The sequence below is a fragment of the Lethenteron reissneri genome, chromosome 39 (genome assembly GCF_015708825.2).
Source record: "Lethenteron reissneri isolate LAM-NWPU_2019-01 chromosome 39, ASM1570882v1, whole genome shotgun sequence".
Taxonomy (NCBI): domain Eukaryota; kingdom Metazoa; phylum Chordata; class Hyperoartia; order Petromyzontiformes; family Petromyzontidae; genus Lethenteron; species Lethenteron reissneri.
The window spans coordinates 829407-845566 of NC_083817.1; the positions used below are offsets into that span (position 1 = coordinate 829407).

At 53.9% G+C, this 16160-nt stretch overlaps 2 protein-coding genes across 19 annotated transcripts in view; one reads left to right on the forward strand and one right to left on the reverse strand.

The window, feature by feature from the left end:
- LOC133352001 (polypyrimidine tract-binding protein 2-like) overlaps positions 1-7693 on the forward strand; it is a 37209-nt gene extending 29516 nt beyond the window's left edge. For all 6 annotated transcript variants that reach the window (XM_061567674.1, XM_061567679.1, XM_061567675.1 and 3 more), the window contains 4 exons: positions 1-93; positions 1260-1470; positions 2522-2599; positions 3368-7693. In XM_061567674.1, the coding sequence (XP_061423658.1) occupies positions 1-93; positions 1260-1470; positions 2522-2599; positions 3368-3500 (515 nt within the window). In that variant the 3' untranslated portion in view covers positions 3501-7693. The remainder of the gene's footprint in view (positions 94-1259; positions 1471-2521; positions 2600-3367) is intronic.
- Positions 7694-8068: 375 nt separating this feature from the next.
- The window catches only part of LOC133352008 (TLC domain-containing protein 4-B-like), a 43985-nt gene continuing 35893 nt past the window's right edge, over positions 8069-16160 (reverse strand). For 12 of the 13 annotated variants that reach the window (XM_061567692.1, XM_061567690.1, XM_061567697.1 and 9 more), the window contains 2 exons: positions 15991-16104; positions 8069-15199 (listed from right to left, as the gene is read on the reverse strand). In XM_061567692.1, coding sequence (XP_061423676.1) covers positions 14890-15199; positions 15991-16104 — 424 coding nt within the window. In that variant the 3' untranslated portion in view covers positions 8069-14889. The remainder of the gene's footprint in view (positions 15200-15990; positions 16105-16160) is intronic. The other variant, XM_061567704.1, reaches the window with a different exon arrangement.

Here is a 16160-nt window from a genome sequence, read left to right on the forward strand (position 1 = left end):
GCATGTTTGGCGACGTGCTGCGCGTGAAGATCCTCTACAACAGGAAGGACACGGCGCTCATCCAGATGGCCGACTCCAACCAAGCGCAGATCGGTGAGGTGGCGGCCCCCTGCCCCACATGCTCGCCATAGCTCACAGTAGCTCACGTTAGCTCACGGTAGCTCACGGTAGCGCACGGTAGCTCACGGTAGCTCACGGTAGCTCACAGTAGCTCGCTACACTCCGTAGGGTTCGCTCAGGGATCTCGGTCCTCGCACACGACATTTAGACTCCGGTACTCTAGGTTGGCTTTGTCGAAAATGAAAATAAAAAAACACAAGGGTTGTAACCTTTTTTAACACCTTTAGTGAGTGGAGCTGCATCTGATGGGCTGGAGAATGTCACGTGAACAAAACAGTTAAAACATATCCAAATATAAAAAAACTAATTCATACACTGCGATTCCATGCCTGTATCGTACGCTCGAGAATCAACATTAATCGCCGACGCGACGCCTCATGCCACCGGTACTAAACGCACACCGCTAACATTATTTCTGTACACTCACCACGCTAACATTAAAAGTTTAGCAAAAACTCTCACTCCCTGTGCTATTTCATTTGAATAGTTAGAACGTAACAATGCGTAAAACAGATGAAGTGCATGCACCAAATCGTGACGATGACGGTGAGGAATTGTCTCAACACAGAGGCGCTGTGACAGCGTGATTTTAGCGACAGCGTGATGGAGCCGCATTGTATCTGTAGGGCATGATGAAAATGTTATTTTGAACAAAAATTCGTATTTGAAAAACAAGGCGTAGGTTTTGGCAGGACACGTCGCAAGAAGAGATGACGGCCAAAAGTCGAGGATAGTGAGGAAGTGGCAGCCGTGGAGCGGGACGCGTCTCGGAGGGCGGCCGTGCTGGGTGCCAGGCGGACCACGCCGTCGTCACGGTGGCTCGGGGAGGCCTTTATCCAGCTGTGGATTGATGTCGGCTATGTTGATTAATCAAGGTGTGATGGACAGAGCCGGAGTTTCGTAGCGACGCATGGCGAAATATTTGTTGCAGTCATTGGAGTCTGGGTGGAGTCGATCAACTCGCCAGTTAAATCGGGTGCAGCCCAAACCCGGATTCATACCCAGAATCTCGTCAGTGCCAGGGTCGGTGCGCCAACCGCCGAGCCACTGGTCCGACTCGTCTCTCCCACCGCGGTGGCACGCGCGCCACCGTGGGAGAGAAATAAGCGTCGCGTCCTTCCCGCCGAACCCTCCCGCAGCCATGAGCCACCTGAACGGGCAGCGGATGTACGGCAAGCCGATACGCGTGACGAGCTCGCGCTACCAGACGGTGCAGCTGCCGCGCGACGGCTCCGACTCCCTGACGCGCGACTTCTCCGACTCGCCGCTGCACCGCTTCCGCCGCATGGGCGCCAAGAACTTCCACCACATCTTCCCTCCCTCCGTCACGCTGCACCTCTCCAACATCCCGTGAGATCGCTCGACCCCCCCCCCCCCCGTGATTACCGCTCGCGATGACGCGACGATGACCGTCGGGTGCCGCGTTGCCTCTGCCGCCGTCGTGTTCGCGAGGGGTGGGGGGGGGGGCGTGCGGAATTCGTTACAATCCAGAGCAGCGACGCGATTCTCTCCCTGTGTTTCTCAGACTCTTGAGATTGTGTGAGAATTCCAGTGGTCCGAGATGATGGTCAGAGTGCTTCTTGAGAAAATCCTCCTAATCTGCTACTCGGGTTCCCACGCACGTCTGCCCCGGCTGCTTCCTGCTGCTTTGGCAGAGGCAATCCCCTCGTAGGGATTAGAATTGCACACACAAAATGCTAGAAACATCTATGGCTATTATGGCCGAGGGTTGAGCAAACACTGGCACGTGTTATTGCGCTCGTCTAAACAAGAGAAAACCTCACCGAGTCTCAAGACGCTATTAGCGGAGGATCCTGCCAAGTGTTCGCAGTCGGGAGGCGATGTTTCTGTGCATTGTCCCGATTGAGTCGTTTTCTGGAAGTCTTTCAGCATTGGGATGTTTTTGGCTATGGGCAGACACCGTAAAACCCAGAGAAGACTCGCGCAGAACCGGGGGAGAACGTACAACAAACGTATCAGCTGTTTACTATTACGTGGTATTGCGTTTGGAATTGTGGAAAATAAAATAATACAGATGGGCATCTTTTTTACCAGAGTAAATACAGTAACACGCTGTTGGCCCATCGGCCTACGGACATGGGTTACAGAAATGTTAAACCCTGGACTGGTTTTGACTTTCTGAGTCTCATCAGCAGGGTGTGGCCTGTTAAAACATGGTGTCTGTATCACCGGGAAAGCCAACAGAAGGCCGCCAGTCGACTGATGGACTAGGACGCGTGCCTTGCGTTTCTATGAAGTGCATCGCTGTGTCTCGTATTTCTTGCTTTATTGCGTCCATTGTTCTGCCACCGTCGTTCCGTGCCATCTCTTTCTCTGCCTCAGATTTCGAAATGATTTGCTGTTCGCATACTGACTGCCACTGAACCTCTCATTCTTGCAGATCCTCGGTGTTGGAGGATGATCTGAAGACCCTTTTTGAGAGCAATGGCTGCGTAGTGAAGGCACTCAAGTTCTTTGCGTAAGTGTTTTACATTATTGTTCTGAATATCTTTCACCAGGATCTACACGCAAATGTGCCGCTGCTGCGTAACGGTGAGCACAGCGGAGTTGCAATCCAGAGCTCGCCGATTCGATCTCCCGGCGTGGCAGCTGAAACAATAGGCCAGGCCTCTTAAATCCCCTCTGCCTGTTGTCTTTGCGTTTGTCTCACATAGATAAGCAGCTCCTATTTAACGTCTTGTGTGGTAATGCGTGTGTTTTTGGCCCGACGGGATGAAATATCGGCACGAGACACAAATGTCGGCAGTTGTGGAACATGCCTGCCAACAAGGCCATGATGTTTAATAGTTTGTTAATACCTGCAGGTATGACTCCTGCTAAGTCCTGCTCACCTATGTCGGTGTGCTCATGATGTCACCTCACCTATTTAAGGCCCAGAATCGGTGAACATTTTCTCGACAGCAGTCAAGTTCTGGCAACGTACTGATGACGCCGGTTGTAACTACCGGCGGAAGGTTGTCCGTAATTGTTAAATGTGTGTGGATCGCACCCCAGCGTTCCCGGTGGTGCTGAAGCGACCCAAACATCAATTGCGAATAAATTGGACGTTTACCCGATAATGCCCCAGTAGCATTGTTTTTTTGCAATAATGAAGGCAGAGTTAATCTGGCGTTTGAGAACGTGGCCGGGGATAGAAGCGGTGACGTGTTTAGGCTGCGCAGCGGCACGCCGGTCCGATGCGTCGCATGTGACCTTGGCGGTTTTGTGGTCGTGGTGGTGATGACAGCACCGACCACAAGATGGCCCTCGTCCAGATGGAATCGCTGGAGGAGGCCATCCAGACGCTGGCCGAGTTGCACAACCACGAGCTGGAGAAGAACCGCCTGCTGCGCGTCTCCTTCTCCAAGTCGGTCATCTGAGCGGTGCCGTGCCGGGGGGGGGCGGGCTGCGGCACCGCCGCCGCCGTCCGCAGCCTCTCGAGCCGGAGGGCCCCTCCACTCTCCGGGAAGTCGGCGGTCAGATTCCCCCTTTGCTCCAACATCCATTCCTGTCGCCCGCCCCACCTGTCTCTCCGTATTAAAGTGAATTTGAATGTTGAGGGTGTGCCCGGTTTATCACCAGTTAGATCTCACTGAGTCATTCAAATCGACCAGAAAGAGAACCGCCTCTTAGCAAGTAAAGTATTCACCCGTGAGATCGTGTGCTGCTGCTGCACTCGCTGATGACAGGTAGCTGGGATCTCCAACACGAGCAGCCTTCACGCTTCACTTGTGAAGCGGCCAGCTTCCCGCCGCGGGGGCACGGCCGGCGTGTGGCCCGGCCAAGGTGTGGGCGGCGCCGCCGTTGCTGCGGTTGTGAAGCCGCGAGGTTCCGCGTGGCTCTCCCGTCACACGCGGAGACACGGAGCACGACAGTGAAACGCGTCCATGCCGGTGGCTTCGGTAATCAGTGCCTTCGTTTGAATGCAAATTTCTCATGATTTGGCACTTTTTCCAATTACAAACTCATCCCTGCAGCCTCTGCACCCGAACCCTAAACTGTTTCGACATCATTGCCTTAACATGCCCTTCGACTCTTAAACGGGGCTGCATTGATGCGTTCCACAATTTATCATTGCGGTTTTTTGTTGTTGCAAATAAACAGTTTGAGTACGGAGTTAAGTGTGAGATCGGCTCCTTACGTTGAACACTTCAAGGTTAATCGTCATTCTTGCTCCAAACACTGGAGGGAGTGATGCATTGTGGCGGGGAGCAAGGCTGCGCGCCGCAGGGATGTCTCCGCACCACTGGTTGTTCTGTCCATGGCCGCGTGGTCACAGGCCGCTCTGGGTGCCTCTCTCCGGCGGCACTGCACCACCACATCCAGTGCTGTGGAGCCCTGTTTTGTATTTTAACTTTTTGCAAAGGGAATCTTCAAACCCAATAACCATCGCACACTATCCGAGCATTTTGGTGATAACCGTCGGTTACACGTACATGTTTTGAGGGTTGCAGTTGCTTTATGTCACGAGACTGTAGTACGATGCATAAGCTATCGTGTTAAACGTTAGGAGCGTCTGTTTTAGGTAAGTTGTACTAATGTCGTAGAAATTGCAGCGTAACAGTGATGCCAGTGATGCCAGTGTTTGAGGGTTTAGCTCGCGACTCGTCTCCGCGTGATTTTTCGGCACGACGTGGATGCCAAGGAAGTTTTGTGCCGAGTAGAAACGAGAGCTCGTGAGCGCTACGATGACCTCTCGGGACACCGGCGCATGCCGCCAGGCGCGTGCGGCCAGGCACGCGCCTCTCCGCGTGTGCTCGCGCCGTGTTGCTCGGACCGATGTCCGACGTTTCGCTGCGCGTGCCGGGAGCCTGCATTGTGCCGAACGACCCGCGGCGTCGCAACCCGAGAACTCGTCGTGAGAGCGGCGCAGCGCCAAGCGCCAAACCCTGGGCAGCCGTACGGCACCGATCAATTGGTTCGCCTGCTCCGGAGCCAGAGGCACGGAGCTCGCAGTGGCGGCGATCGCTCCGATCTGTTGGGTCCCCTCGGGGAGGAGCTGCCTCGTGCTGCCCCCCATGGTGGTCGAGGAGGAGGACCCCGAGGGCACGGTGGTGGTGGTGCGCTCAGATTGAGACGCCGTAAAATCGCCGCGTAGCCGTCGCGGAGACTGCTGCCCCTGCTAGGATCTTGAGAGGCACCCGCGTGGGAAAGTGAACCTTTTAAATATTCGGGTGAATATCTTGAATTGTCAGGTAGGTTTCAAACAGGTTAACCTTGACATAACCTGCTGTATCCGTGGATGCCTGGCACCAGCAGTCATTGTTGTCTGCATGCATTTGCCAGACATGACACTGCATGCGAATGAGTCCTTGTGTTCACCAGCATAGAGAGCATGCACAGTTCCGTGTTTGACAAGAAACGCGTGATGATTTTGGTCCTCGCCTACTACGGGATTTATCATCACAATTGCAGATACAATGTGATGGTTATCATTGAGAGTATATGCACAAGCTGCACGTTATAGGGTTGCCGCCAACTGGTCTGGGTTTGACCCGGACCGTTTGGGAATTGGCAGACCAAGGTCTCGTTCCGGTCGTGTGTTGAACTTCGTTGAGGTGAACTGCACCGTTCTGATGGACCAAAGCGGACCGAGAACTATGCCCGGGTTTGGTCTACAGTGGACAGAGGCCGAGTGCCAGCACGGCCGCCACTGTGCGGGCGAGGAATGCGCCGATCCCAGGTGGCACCGCCGCAGCGCACACGACATCACCCCTCTTGGCACAGCAGAAGCGTCCTCAACTGGCAGACTCCCTCCGGTGGTGGCACGGGATAGTCGCTTTAATCTCCGCCTGCGTGCCCAGCGGTGTCGCTCTTGCGTCTGAGACGAGAGGGAGAATTGAGAATTGGCGTTCGAGACGCCGCAGTCCCCAACGTCCGTTCGCGTGGCGGCGACGCGCCCAGGCGAGGGACAACGCGGACACGTCCACGGGGCTTCGCTTCCTGTGTGTGTGGGGGGTGAACAGCTGTTCTCGTTGGCGAAGGAGACCACTGCCACGATCCCCCCAAGTCGGTTGTCTCTGCAGCGGTCATTCAAATCATTCTACACAAAGTGAATTTCCTCTTAAAAACCTGGGTGTCTGAAGGTAACATTTCAGCTTGAAGGATCACTTACCGTGCTAGTATGGTCAAAAATGTTCACAATTTACACAAACTCGCGAGCAGAATGTTTTACTTTGATAATTGATGTGATGCACACGACGAGCAATTCTGCCAAAGCTTGCGAAGCTTGTATGTCTACCCGACAAGGTAATCGCCGTTTAAACAACCCGCGTCGTTCACTTACCTCTGTCGTTGACACGTGGCTCGAGCGACTTGCTGCAGTGTTGCTGGAATTGTTGCTCGTGAACTGCGTCAAGTCACGTGTACGCTTTGCAGGGGAGGACGTTTACAGCATCGAGTTGTAAACATCGTTGTGGATTAACTGCCATGCTAAGACGTGACATACAACAGCTGATGCTACGACCGTGTTCTCCAGATTATGAGTGCTGCGGACAGTAACACGGCACGCCCAAAGTTGTGCCCCGTGTCAGAAGCACAAATCTGGTCAAAGATCCCCCGTGTCGCCTGAACAGACTTGGCCAACACGGGGGTGTCGGTGGCTAGCACCACGCCCGGCCGCCTTTGTCTCTCCACCGCTGATATTAAAACACCGCACCGGGCATATATTTGATGCCGAGTCCAGTTCTATTATCGCTTGATGTTAGCCGTGAGCGGGAATGGACCGCGTGTTGCGTGCGGATCGCTCCGCACCAGGAGCAACGGGGCTGCTTAGACCCCAGGGGGAGGCAGCCAAAATAACAAGTGGAGACATTGTTTTCGAATTCGGTGAATTAAAAAAAATGACCATTCAAAAGCCGCACTGCACTGTGGTGAATACGAAACGGCCCTTGGTAAATGACGTCACGAAGCAGCCCTTCCAGAGGCGCCGGTTCCTGCCCCGTGGCGTCGTGCGGAGAATTCGGTCGTGGCCCAGCAGAGTCCACGATGGCATGGACGCAGCCCACCCCCTCCTGGGGCACGACGCTCTTGCCTGCTTGTTCATTGAACATCGTAAGTTGTTTAGATTGCTGTGCTTTTAAATTCCCAGGACAAACTCTTAATTTGAACTTATTTTCGAAGTAATTGAAAGTCTGTGACAACAACCGGTTATGGTGAACTTATTTCGCAGTTGTCCCGTACCTGCATGCGCAGTGGCTCGCACCTGCAGCAACGATCAATCCCACAGCCCAAGAACAGCGTTGCTGGAAGAGTTCACGGCACCGTCGCATCCCACATTGGAGCGTTGGGTGGTTTCGCGCTTTGATTGCCGCTTCTCGTTATTTGCCTCACAAACTGCTTTGGCGATGAAACTTTGTGATGATGGTTTAAGCCTTCGTGTAGTTTGTGATAAGCCCGTTTGGGGGTTCGTGTAATGTCAGATTTTAAAATGTCCTTGTAAACCATCGCAAACTTTGAAATCTCTGCTTTGTAGAATTAGAGGTGTGTGATGTTTATTAACCCCCGTGGTGTTAGCCAAGGCTGCGGTATTGACTGTTTTTTCCGTTTCTAAATAAACATTCTGAAAATTTCACTTTTACTTAATTTCATTTTTAAATGTCGAATTGTTTTAGAAACGAAACACTGCTTTGTCACAATAATGATGCTGTGAATTCACTTTCTACCATGCTATTTAGATGTATTTTGATGAGAGTTATTCTGAGTCGTCTTTAGTGTACAATCGACACATTCCACCACTGCTGCAACAACTTAATTGTTGGGTCTGCTTCAGATAAAACCTCAAGGTAATAAATCCGTGGAGGTCATTCATGTCAGGCTGAACGGGGATTTAAGATTCCTTGTTTAACCTGCCAGGGCACGTGAAAGTGCACAAAGATCACCAATTCGGTGCAGGTTCCGCGTGGCCTTCACGCGCGCACAACAAACTGACGCACACGGCAGCAACGGGATGAGAGAGCGCACCGTGTCACAGCAGCGGGCAGGTTTATTTATAAACGAAGCCAGAGAGCACTGAGCAAATATAAGCAACAACGATGAACGCGCTCGTCAACAGCTCCGCAGAGTCCTTCACGAGGCCTGCATTCTTAGTGGCCTCAACTTCGCGTGCGCCTTTTATCAAACTTCTACAAAGTGTAACGATGCCACCAGCTCTCAGAGCCCAGTCCCCGTGTCCACGTGCAGTGGCGGCAGAAGGCGGCAATGTGGTGGAGTGTAACTTTGTCCGAGGACACGGAGGAGATTGGACGGAGTGAGACGGAGTGAAACGGAGGCGTGGGTACGGAGGAGAAGGCTGCAGATCCGCGAGCTGCATCGAGACGGCCAATGGGGACATCTCGAACGGTATCGACGAAAGGAGGAGCGTGGAGGCGGCTGTCATCCGACGGAGACGAACTTGAGGGGACTGGTTGATGACAAAGGCCGTTACCGGAGAAGGGACGGGGCGAGAAAGGCCAAGAATTGGGAATGAAGAGGTGGCAGAGACAGGAGAGGATGGAGGCCCCCGCCGTGGGGGAGGTGGACAGGGAACGCGGCGAGCGGCACACCGCGTGAGACGCGACTCCTGGGCAGAGGGCCTCGATGGTGGGCAGCGTTCAGTTTGAGGTATTCTTTCACTGGCGATGCGTGACACGCAATGCAACATTGGTCTCGCTGGCTTACAGCAGCACCCGTGGGTTATGGTTGCACAACAAATCTCACACACTGCGATGAACTCCATGTCTAATGTAGCGAGAAGCGGTGTTAAAATGCCATCTCTTGAACAACATCGCCACTTAATTCGGTTACATCCTTTAAATAAGCAGGTCCTATGGTTCAACGTTTTTACATCGGTTGCATATTTTTCGTGAAATTATCATTTGACAATTACGTAAAGTGTCAATTCAATAGGAAATACATAGAAAAGTGTACTTTGGGAAATTGATGAAATGTAAAAGACCAAAAGTATATACATGCATGCTACATTTCTTGGTTAAATGCATCCGAGGCGTATGCAGAACGGCGCAACTTTTATCTTAAACACAGCACAAAGAACGGCCCACAAACAGTTTAACGATATGGAACATGCATATGTAAGTGCGTATAGATCTCATATAGGTCTCAATACAAACGCCTGACCCCCCCCCTCCCCCGTGAGCCACCCAGCAGCAGAGTCGTGTGGCTGGGGGCCGCACGACACGTGGCGGGGGCTGCTCGGCTGCGGAGTTTTGAATTAGGAAATCTGCGGGAGCGCCCGGGGAGCACTCGTGTCTGGCTACACCACCAGGGGAGGGGTGACCCGCACAACTGCGGCTTCCGCACATGTTTCCCCCCCTCTTTCACGTGGAGTGTTGTTGGAAGGTCACGAGTTGAGTAGTCCCCTCTCGAACCGCCCGCGCGAAACTGCCCAGGGGCCGCATGCGGCTCGCGAGCCGAGGTTCTGCCTCTCCTGGACCGCACGCCTACCAGGTGCACACGCATGCCACACGCATGCCACACGCATGCGGAATGTCCTCCATGTGTAAGCGCAGCTCGTACGCGCGCGCCGGGGCTGCGCAAATTGCTGACGTGTGCACACATTCTCTTCATCGTCAAATAGCAACATTCACAAAACTATGAAATGGTAAATTAAGCGCGATGATGAATGTAACTTAAGGTCCGGGGGTATTCTTCACGAGGCGTGCACACTGCTCGACACGGGGGGGGCGACACCGGCGAAGACCGCAAGCGTGGTATTGACACACGCAGCAGCAATGCTCCGAAACGCGATCCCGATTAGCACGACTGGCGACGTACGGTGCGAAAGAGGTTCAACATACAGACGAAACAATGCTAGCTTGGGCTGATGCGAGAATAAAAATGAAAGCAAAATAATTGTTTACACTTTTTTTCAAACATCCTCCATCAGAGATTTGATGCCCTATGCCGCGTAGTACTTTGCGTGTTTATGGTCGAAGCACATCCACGTGTCTGGACGGTGTGCCGGTAATGAGGAGTCGGTCCCACTCCTTGTGCCGTCATCAGCCCAACTACAACCACACGAGCTCAAAGCAATGCCACGGCTTCTGCTCATGGAGTAACATTAAGCACTTTCTCGTGACCTACATCTGCACGCACACGGTTACCAACAACCACCATGACCTATCCAGAAAACAAGGAACTTATACTACTTGTGGGGGGGGGGGGGAGGTTTTCACAGTTGCGCGGTACAGCTGTCCAGGGTGCCTTCAGTTTGCACCCCACGTGTTGTTCGGCAGTATGTCCGACGTTTCGCTCCGTGCGCTTCTTCGGAAACAGAATCTGAAGAAGCTCCCAGCACGTGGAGCAAATGGAATTGCCGGCGCGAAACGTCGGACACAGTGCCGAACATCACGCGGTACGCGCCGAAGCGCATCGGAGAGCGAGCGTGCGCTTTGATTGAGATGTCAATGAAGACGAGAGGTCAAACTGGTCTGGACCAACTTGACCTCTTCCAGGGTGGGACGGCAATGGTGCATGCGAAGGCTCTGGCCACCGAGCGGGCGGGGGGGGGGGGGACCCCGGGACGGCGGCTGGATCGTACCGCGTGGGGTCTGCACGCCTCAAGCACACCAAGGCGCACGCTACGCGGGCCACGATTTGTTTGCCGCTGCATTAGCGTCACAGCCTTCTTCCTAACCAGCAGAAACCCCATTAGAACCAAACACCTCTTGTCCACTGAATATATTAGTAACTAGGTTAATAGTTGTATTTACGACTTAAGTGGCACACTTATTTATTTACAAATTAGCATCGTGATGACATTGTTTGTTAAAGGTCGATAGCCATCCGCAGTGGTGCACGCACTGACGGCCTCAGCTCAAAGCAGTGAAGCTCCGTTTTGAAATCTCAGCACGGATCGCCCGAGGGCAGTGCCGAGGGCCGCCTGCCCACGGCCACTGCGGAGTCGAGGTGACGGGATCGGGGGTCGCGCGTTGTTAACAAATACATTGCATACCCATCTGCACAGACGAATGGACACCACTGGATTTGAGAGGCCAATATATACACTGTTGCTGTACAGAGAAGGCAATCGGAATGTTAAGATTTGATCCCGGTCTCTGGATTTACGGTTAATGCCACCTCCCTCTCTCTCGCCAGGTGGCGCTGCAGAGCCCTCCCGAGTGCCGAACGCAGGCGGGAGAGCCATGATACAGCACAACAGCAAAACCTCCTCCGCCGTGTGGTGCCAGTGGGTGGGGCTCGTATCGAGATCAATCCTGTCGCTGAAATCCTCCAGGGAGGATAACATGATTACCACATTTTGTGGAAGTCAACAGTGGCTGGTTGTGCTACGGACATTCACCACCCCACCATAGGAATGTGGAATTTCCAGCACTGACTTCGGGCTGTGAGCCGGAAGCCACTCGACTTTCCTCGGGAGCACGACTGCTGGGAGGCGGCGCTAACCCCCCGCGATCGGGCACCACGGTGCAAACACGCGACGCAGCCACCACGCGAGACTGAGCGAGCATTGCCATCTCGGGTTTGTTTCCGAAGTCCACGCAGCTCAAACTGAAGAGACCACCGCATCGTCACGGTTACGTCCAAGCCATGTTAGGTGAATAACAATTGTATACTTCACTTGAGATTTAAAAACTAAAAAAACTTTCTATCGCTTCGATTTAAATTTCTATTCGTTAAAATTGTTTAAAAGGGTTAAACAGCAATCCTACTCGGTCGTCAGAGACTGGTCGTTCTGAAAATCAAACCCTTGCAACGTTCCCAACCACATTCCCAAACTCCCAAAAGTTTGAGAAAACTCCGTGAAGATGCTCCAGACACTTTGTTTTTAAGTATTTGGAAACCACGAGCCTGTTTTTAGGTGATTACTGTGTGTGCATTGCGAGTTGTCTGTCTGTGTACATTCTGAATTCTAGTTCACCAGTGAATTACAATTTTTTAAAGTATTTAGTTTGTTTACTATTACTGTTTCAATGCTGCGGGTTTTAACTTGTGATCTTTAAGCATGTGGATGTTTTCTTTAATGTTATTTTTGTCCCTGCGCCAAGTTGCCCACTCTCAATGTCCGCATGGAATTTGCCCAAAGTCCTCGCTGCTGCTGCTGCCGCCGCTGCTGCACGAGCCTCGCTCCACTGGGACCTCGCCTGGTGCCCCACGTGAGGCGAGATCTCAGCATGTCCGATGGCATTTAGCGTCTTATAAACCGACAGCAAATATTCAACGAATTCATCTGCCTATCCCAGATGTATCGGTCTCATACTGAAGTCTCTATTCACAATTATGATTCAGTTAAGAGATAAACATTAGTCTCCATTAAACTTCGTAGCCGTCATTATAGCACCTACTCGAGATGCCCGTACACGACGGTGTTACTCGACTAGCTGTCGGGCGGTGGAGGGCCTTGCGACAGATGTGGCCGGATCGTTACTGTGGCGACCGAAACCCCAACATCCACAGTGCATCGTAGCACTTACTGCGGGGTCGAGCGACGACATTCACCTCCACGACACGAGTCCGGCCGACAGCGACACAAACCGTGGCCTCCGCGAGAGGCCTTCTCAAACCGCAGCCATCCTCACCGGCCCTACGCACGCTTCGCTTTCCACAAAGCGGCCCTCCTCAGGGGCAGATACGGCGGCCGCCCCCGTCCGGGCCGGGGGCGCACGGCAGGGCGTCGTCTCACCCCGAGGGGAGCGGCGAGGCGTCGCAAGCCGGGATAACCGAGCCCGAGGCCGGCACGTCTCCGTCGATCGGCCGCTACCCCGCGACGGAGAGTGGCACGGGACCGAAGCTCGAGACGCCCTCCCCGAGGCAGATCCCCCACGAGGCAGATCCCCCACGAGGCAGATCCCCCACGAGGCAGATCCCCCACGTGGCAGATCCCCCACGTGGCAGATCCCCCACGCGGCAGCGGCGGCGGCAACGGCGGGCCGAGTTCGTGGGGGAGGTTGCGGCGTGCGCGTCACCGCAGGCTCGGCGACTCGTCGTGAAACCGTCCTTTTATTCACATCCATGTATCATACCGCTTGACATGCGGTGGGATCAAGTCTCATCTTAAAAAAGAAGAAATGCATTTGACATCAAAAACTATCACAGCCCCCAGTTTGTTGCATGTGTCCTCTACTATATATACAGGCAGCGTATATATCGTCTTCATGTGCCGTGTATCGAATGCTTACACAAACGTTTATCATATACAAACATGCACACAATAACACACATACACACACGTATATACTGTACAGTATATGGTATCCAGGCCATAACGTTAACATTATTGCATTTTATTGCATTGTGGAGGCATCTGGTAAAGCAGCTGCTGCTGCTGCTCCACGCTAGCGTGACAGTCGGCGCCATGCAGGAAGCCCCGCGCTAAAGACCCGCAGCGCCACGCGCGGGAGGCTGTGGAGTGGCACAAAGGCGGCTCGCGACTCCGGGCAGCTTCCATCGGAGGCCTTGGCCACAGTGAAGCTGCCCCCTAACCTGCGCTTTCCTCAAACGCCATTCCCCCCCCCCCCCTCTTTTCAAATTTTAATAATTCATCACAATAATGGTTACAATTTAGTTAATTTTGGTTTTCGTGCCATCATTCTTACAAAGCAATGCCGCCACCGTCTGTCGCAGTTTCACAGCAGGGGGCGATGTTGCGGCTCTGTGATCCCAATTGAGTCATTTGCGGGCAATTTCACAAATTTGGACAATGAAAAAATTCTACAAAAAATCTGAGAAAGTGACAACCAATTGAAAATGGACATTTAAGGCTCCATTTTAGTGAGCGCAGGGACTTGGCGGCTCTTCTAAGCCTTCGTGTGATCAACAATGCAGTGTCTACCCTCCTGCAATGTTGTTTCCCTCGAAGGTGTGTGCTGCTTCTCAATGTCTGCGACGTCACGATTTCGATGCTTTCACGTTCTCTCTCGTTCACCAAGGCCCTCCGCGGGGTCACTCTTGTAAAACAGCTCACAGCTGAACGTTCCTAATCCTCGTCAACAAATAAAATCTATGACACGCGCAGACCCCGCGGCACGCATCTGCTGGGCAGCTGCACGAGATTCAACGGCGACAGCGGCCACCCAACAAGTCAAGCCGAGGCCCCTCCCCCCTCCCCCCTGCGGCCATCGGGCGACGGGTCGCCGCTCGTCGCGATCGCTGCCACCGCACTCGGCCGCTGTGCGAAAGGATGTGTACTGTAGGGTGTGTACTGTAGAATGTGTACTGTAGGATGTGTACTGTAGGATGTGTACTGCAGGGTGTTTACTGCAGGGTGTGCTGCAGGATGTGTACTGTAGGATGTGTACTGTAGGATGTGTGCTGCAGGATGTGTACTGTAGGATGTGTACTGTAGGATGTGTGCTGCAGGGTGTGCTGCTGTAGGATGTACTGCAAGATGTACCATAGGATGTGTACTACAGGATGTGTACTGTAGGATGTGTACTACAGGATGTGTACTGCAGGATGTGTACTACAGAATGTGTACTGTAGGATGTACTGCAGGATGTGTACTGCAGAATGTGTACTGCAGAATGTGTACTGCAGGATGTGTACTGCAGGATGTGTACTGCAGGATGCGCGCCCGTTGTTGGCGACATAAACCCAGGGGGGCGGGGAGGGGGCGGGGAAGAAGCTTCGAAATGGAGGCCAGCTCTATCTGGCCCCGATCGCCGACTGGCGGCGTGAGCGCGTCAGGGAGGGAGGGAGGGATCGCGTCGTCTCGTGGCCACCGCCGCCGTCGTCGTTGCCCACGTGTGCCGCCTCCCGCGTGCCGCCGGCGCTCGCGCCAGGGCGGTGGCGGCTCGCGTTTTACTGGGAGCCTCACTGCGACTTCCCGTTGGTGACTGGCCGCCCTTGGCTCCGCACGAACAGCACCTTGTAGCAGCCGCGCGCGATCTTGTACATCCACATGACGTTCATGACGTCGAGGCACACGCTGGACAGCACCCACGACACCTGGGGGCCCGTGCCGAGGCGCGCGAACGCCTCCGTGCCCACGGTGGCCAGCATGCGGCCGTAGTACGGCGGCATCACCGCGACGCGCACCGCAAAGAAGGCCACGGCCATGAGCACGCCGTTCACCACGTACGGGCCGCCCGCCTTGGGGTACCCCAGCGCCTCGTAAAACCACCTGCGGTGCAAGGGGCGAAGCGGGCGCACGCAGCGTTAGGGGAGCGCGTGAGCGAGACACGGCGTGCCGAGCGAGACACAGTGCCGAGCGAGACACAGAGTGCCGAGCGAGACACTGCGTGCCGAGCGAGACAACGCGTGCCGAACGAGACACCGCGTGCCGAGCGAGACAACGCGTGCCGAGCACGCCGAGGGCTCCTTTTGGAACTGCGCTGGTTTTCGGAGCTGTGCCGCACGGCTCTCCGATGTGTTTTCTGGTCGTACCGCGCGTGGTTTGGCACGGTGTCAGACGTTTCGCTGCACGTGCGCCAGCTCAGTAAGAGGGTACACGTTTACACTGAGCATTAGTGAGCGATCCATGCAGAGTGACATCTTTGCAAGTGTCGCTGGCCAGTGAAGTTGTGGCAGTACGCTATCAGAAGAACGCTGAAGCTCAGTCGAGACATTCCTGTTGGGAAAGAGGAAATATAATTCTTAAAATGTATGTTAAGTACAGATGGTAATTCCTCGGCGCACGGATAAAAAGCCCACGGCACTGTGACAATCACCTCTGCCAACCCGCACTGACCTGCGTGGTGAAGCATGGTCAAGTAACCCTCTCGACCCACACGGCATAGGGAGGGCCTGATCCAGCAGTGGATTGGCAAAGGGTTGCACACTGTACGTGCATTGAGATTAACAGAGAACGCTACTCGACTTCTGGCGCGGTGAACATATTCGTCTCTCAGTTCATTTAGCAAACTTCAGATGAGCTCCCGCGTTGCTAAACCAAAAGCCAAGAGGAGCAATCACCTCATCGTGGCCTCCCAGCAGTTGCGCTGCTCTCGCCGAGATCGTTTTAAGAACTTGAAACTTGCAACCGGGCCAGGGCCGGCTGGGGGACGTCGCAACTGTCCACGTGATTCTCTCCAGAAACAAAACACACCGAGAGCCAACACGGATTCCTCCCTTCTCACAGACGT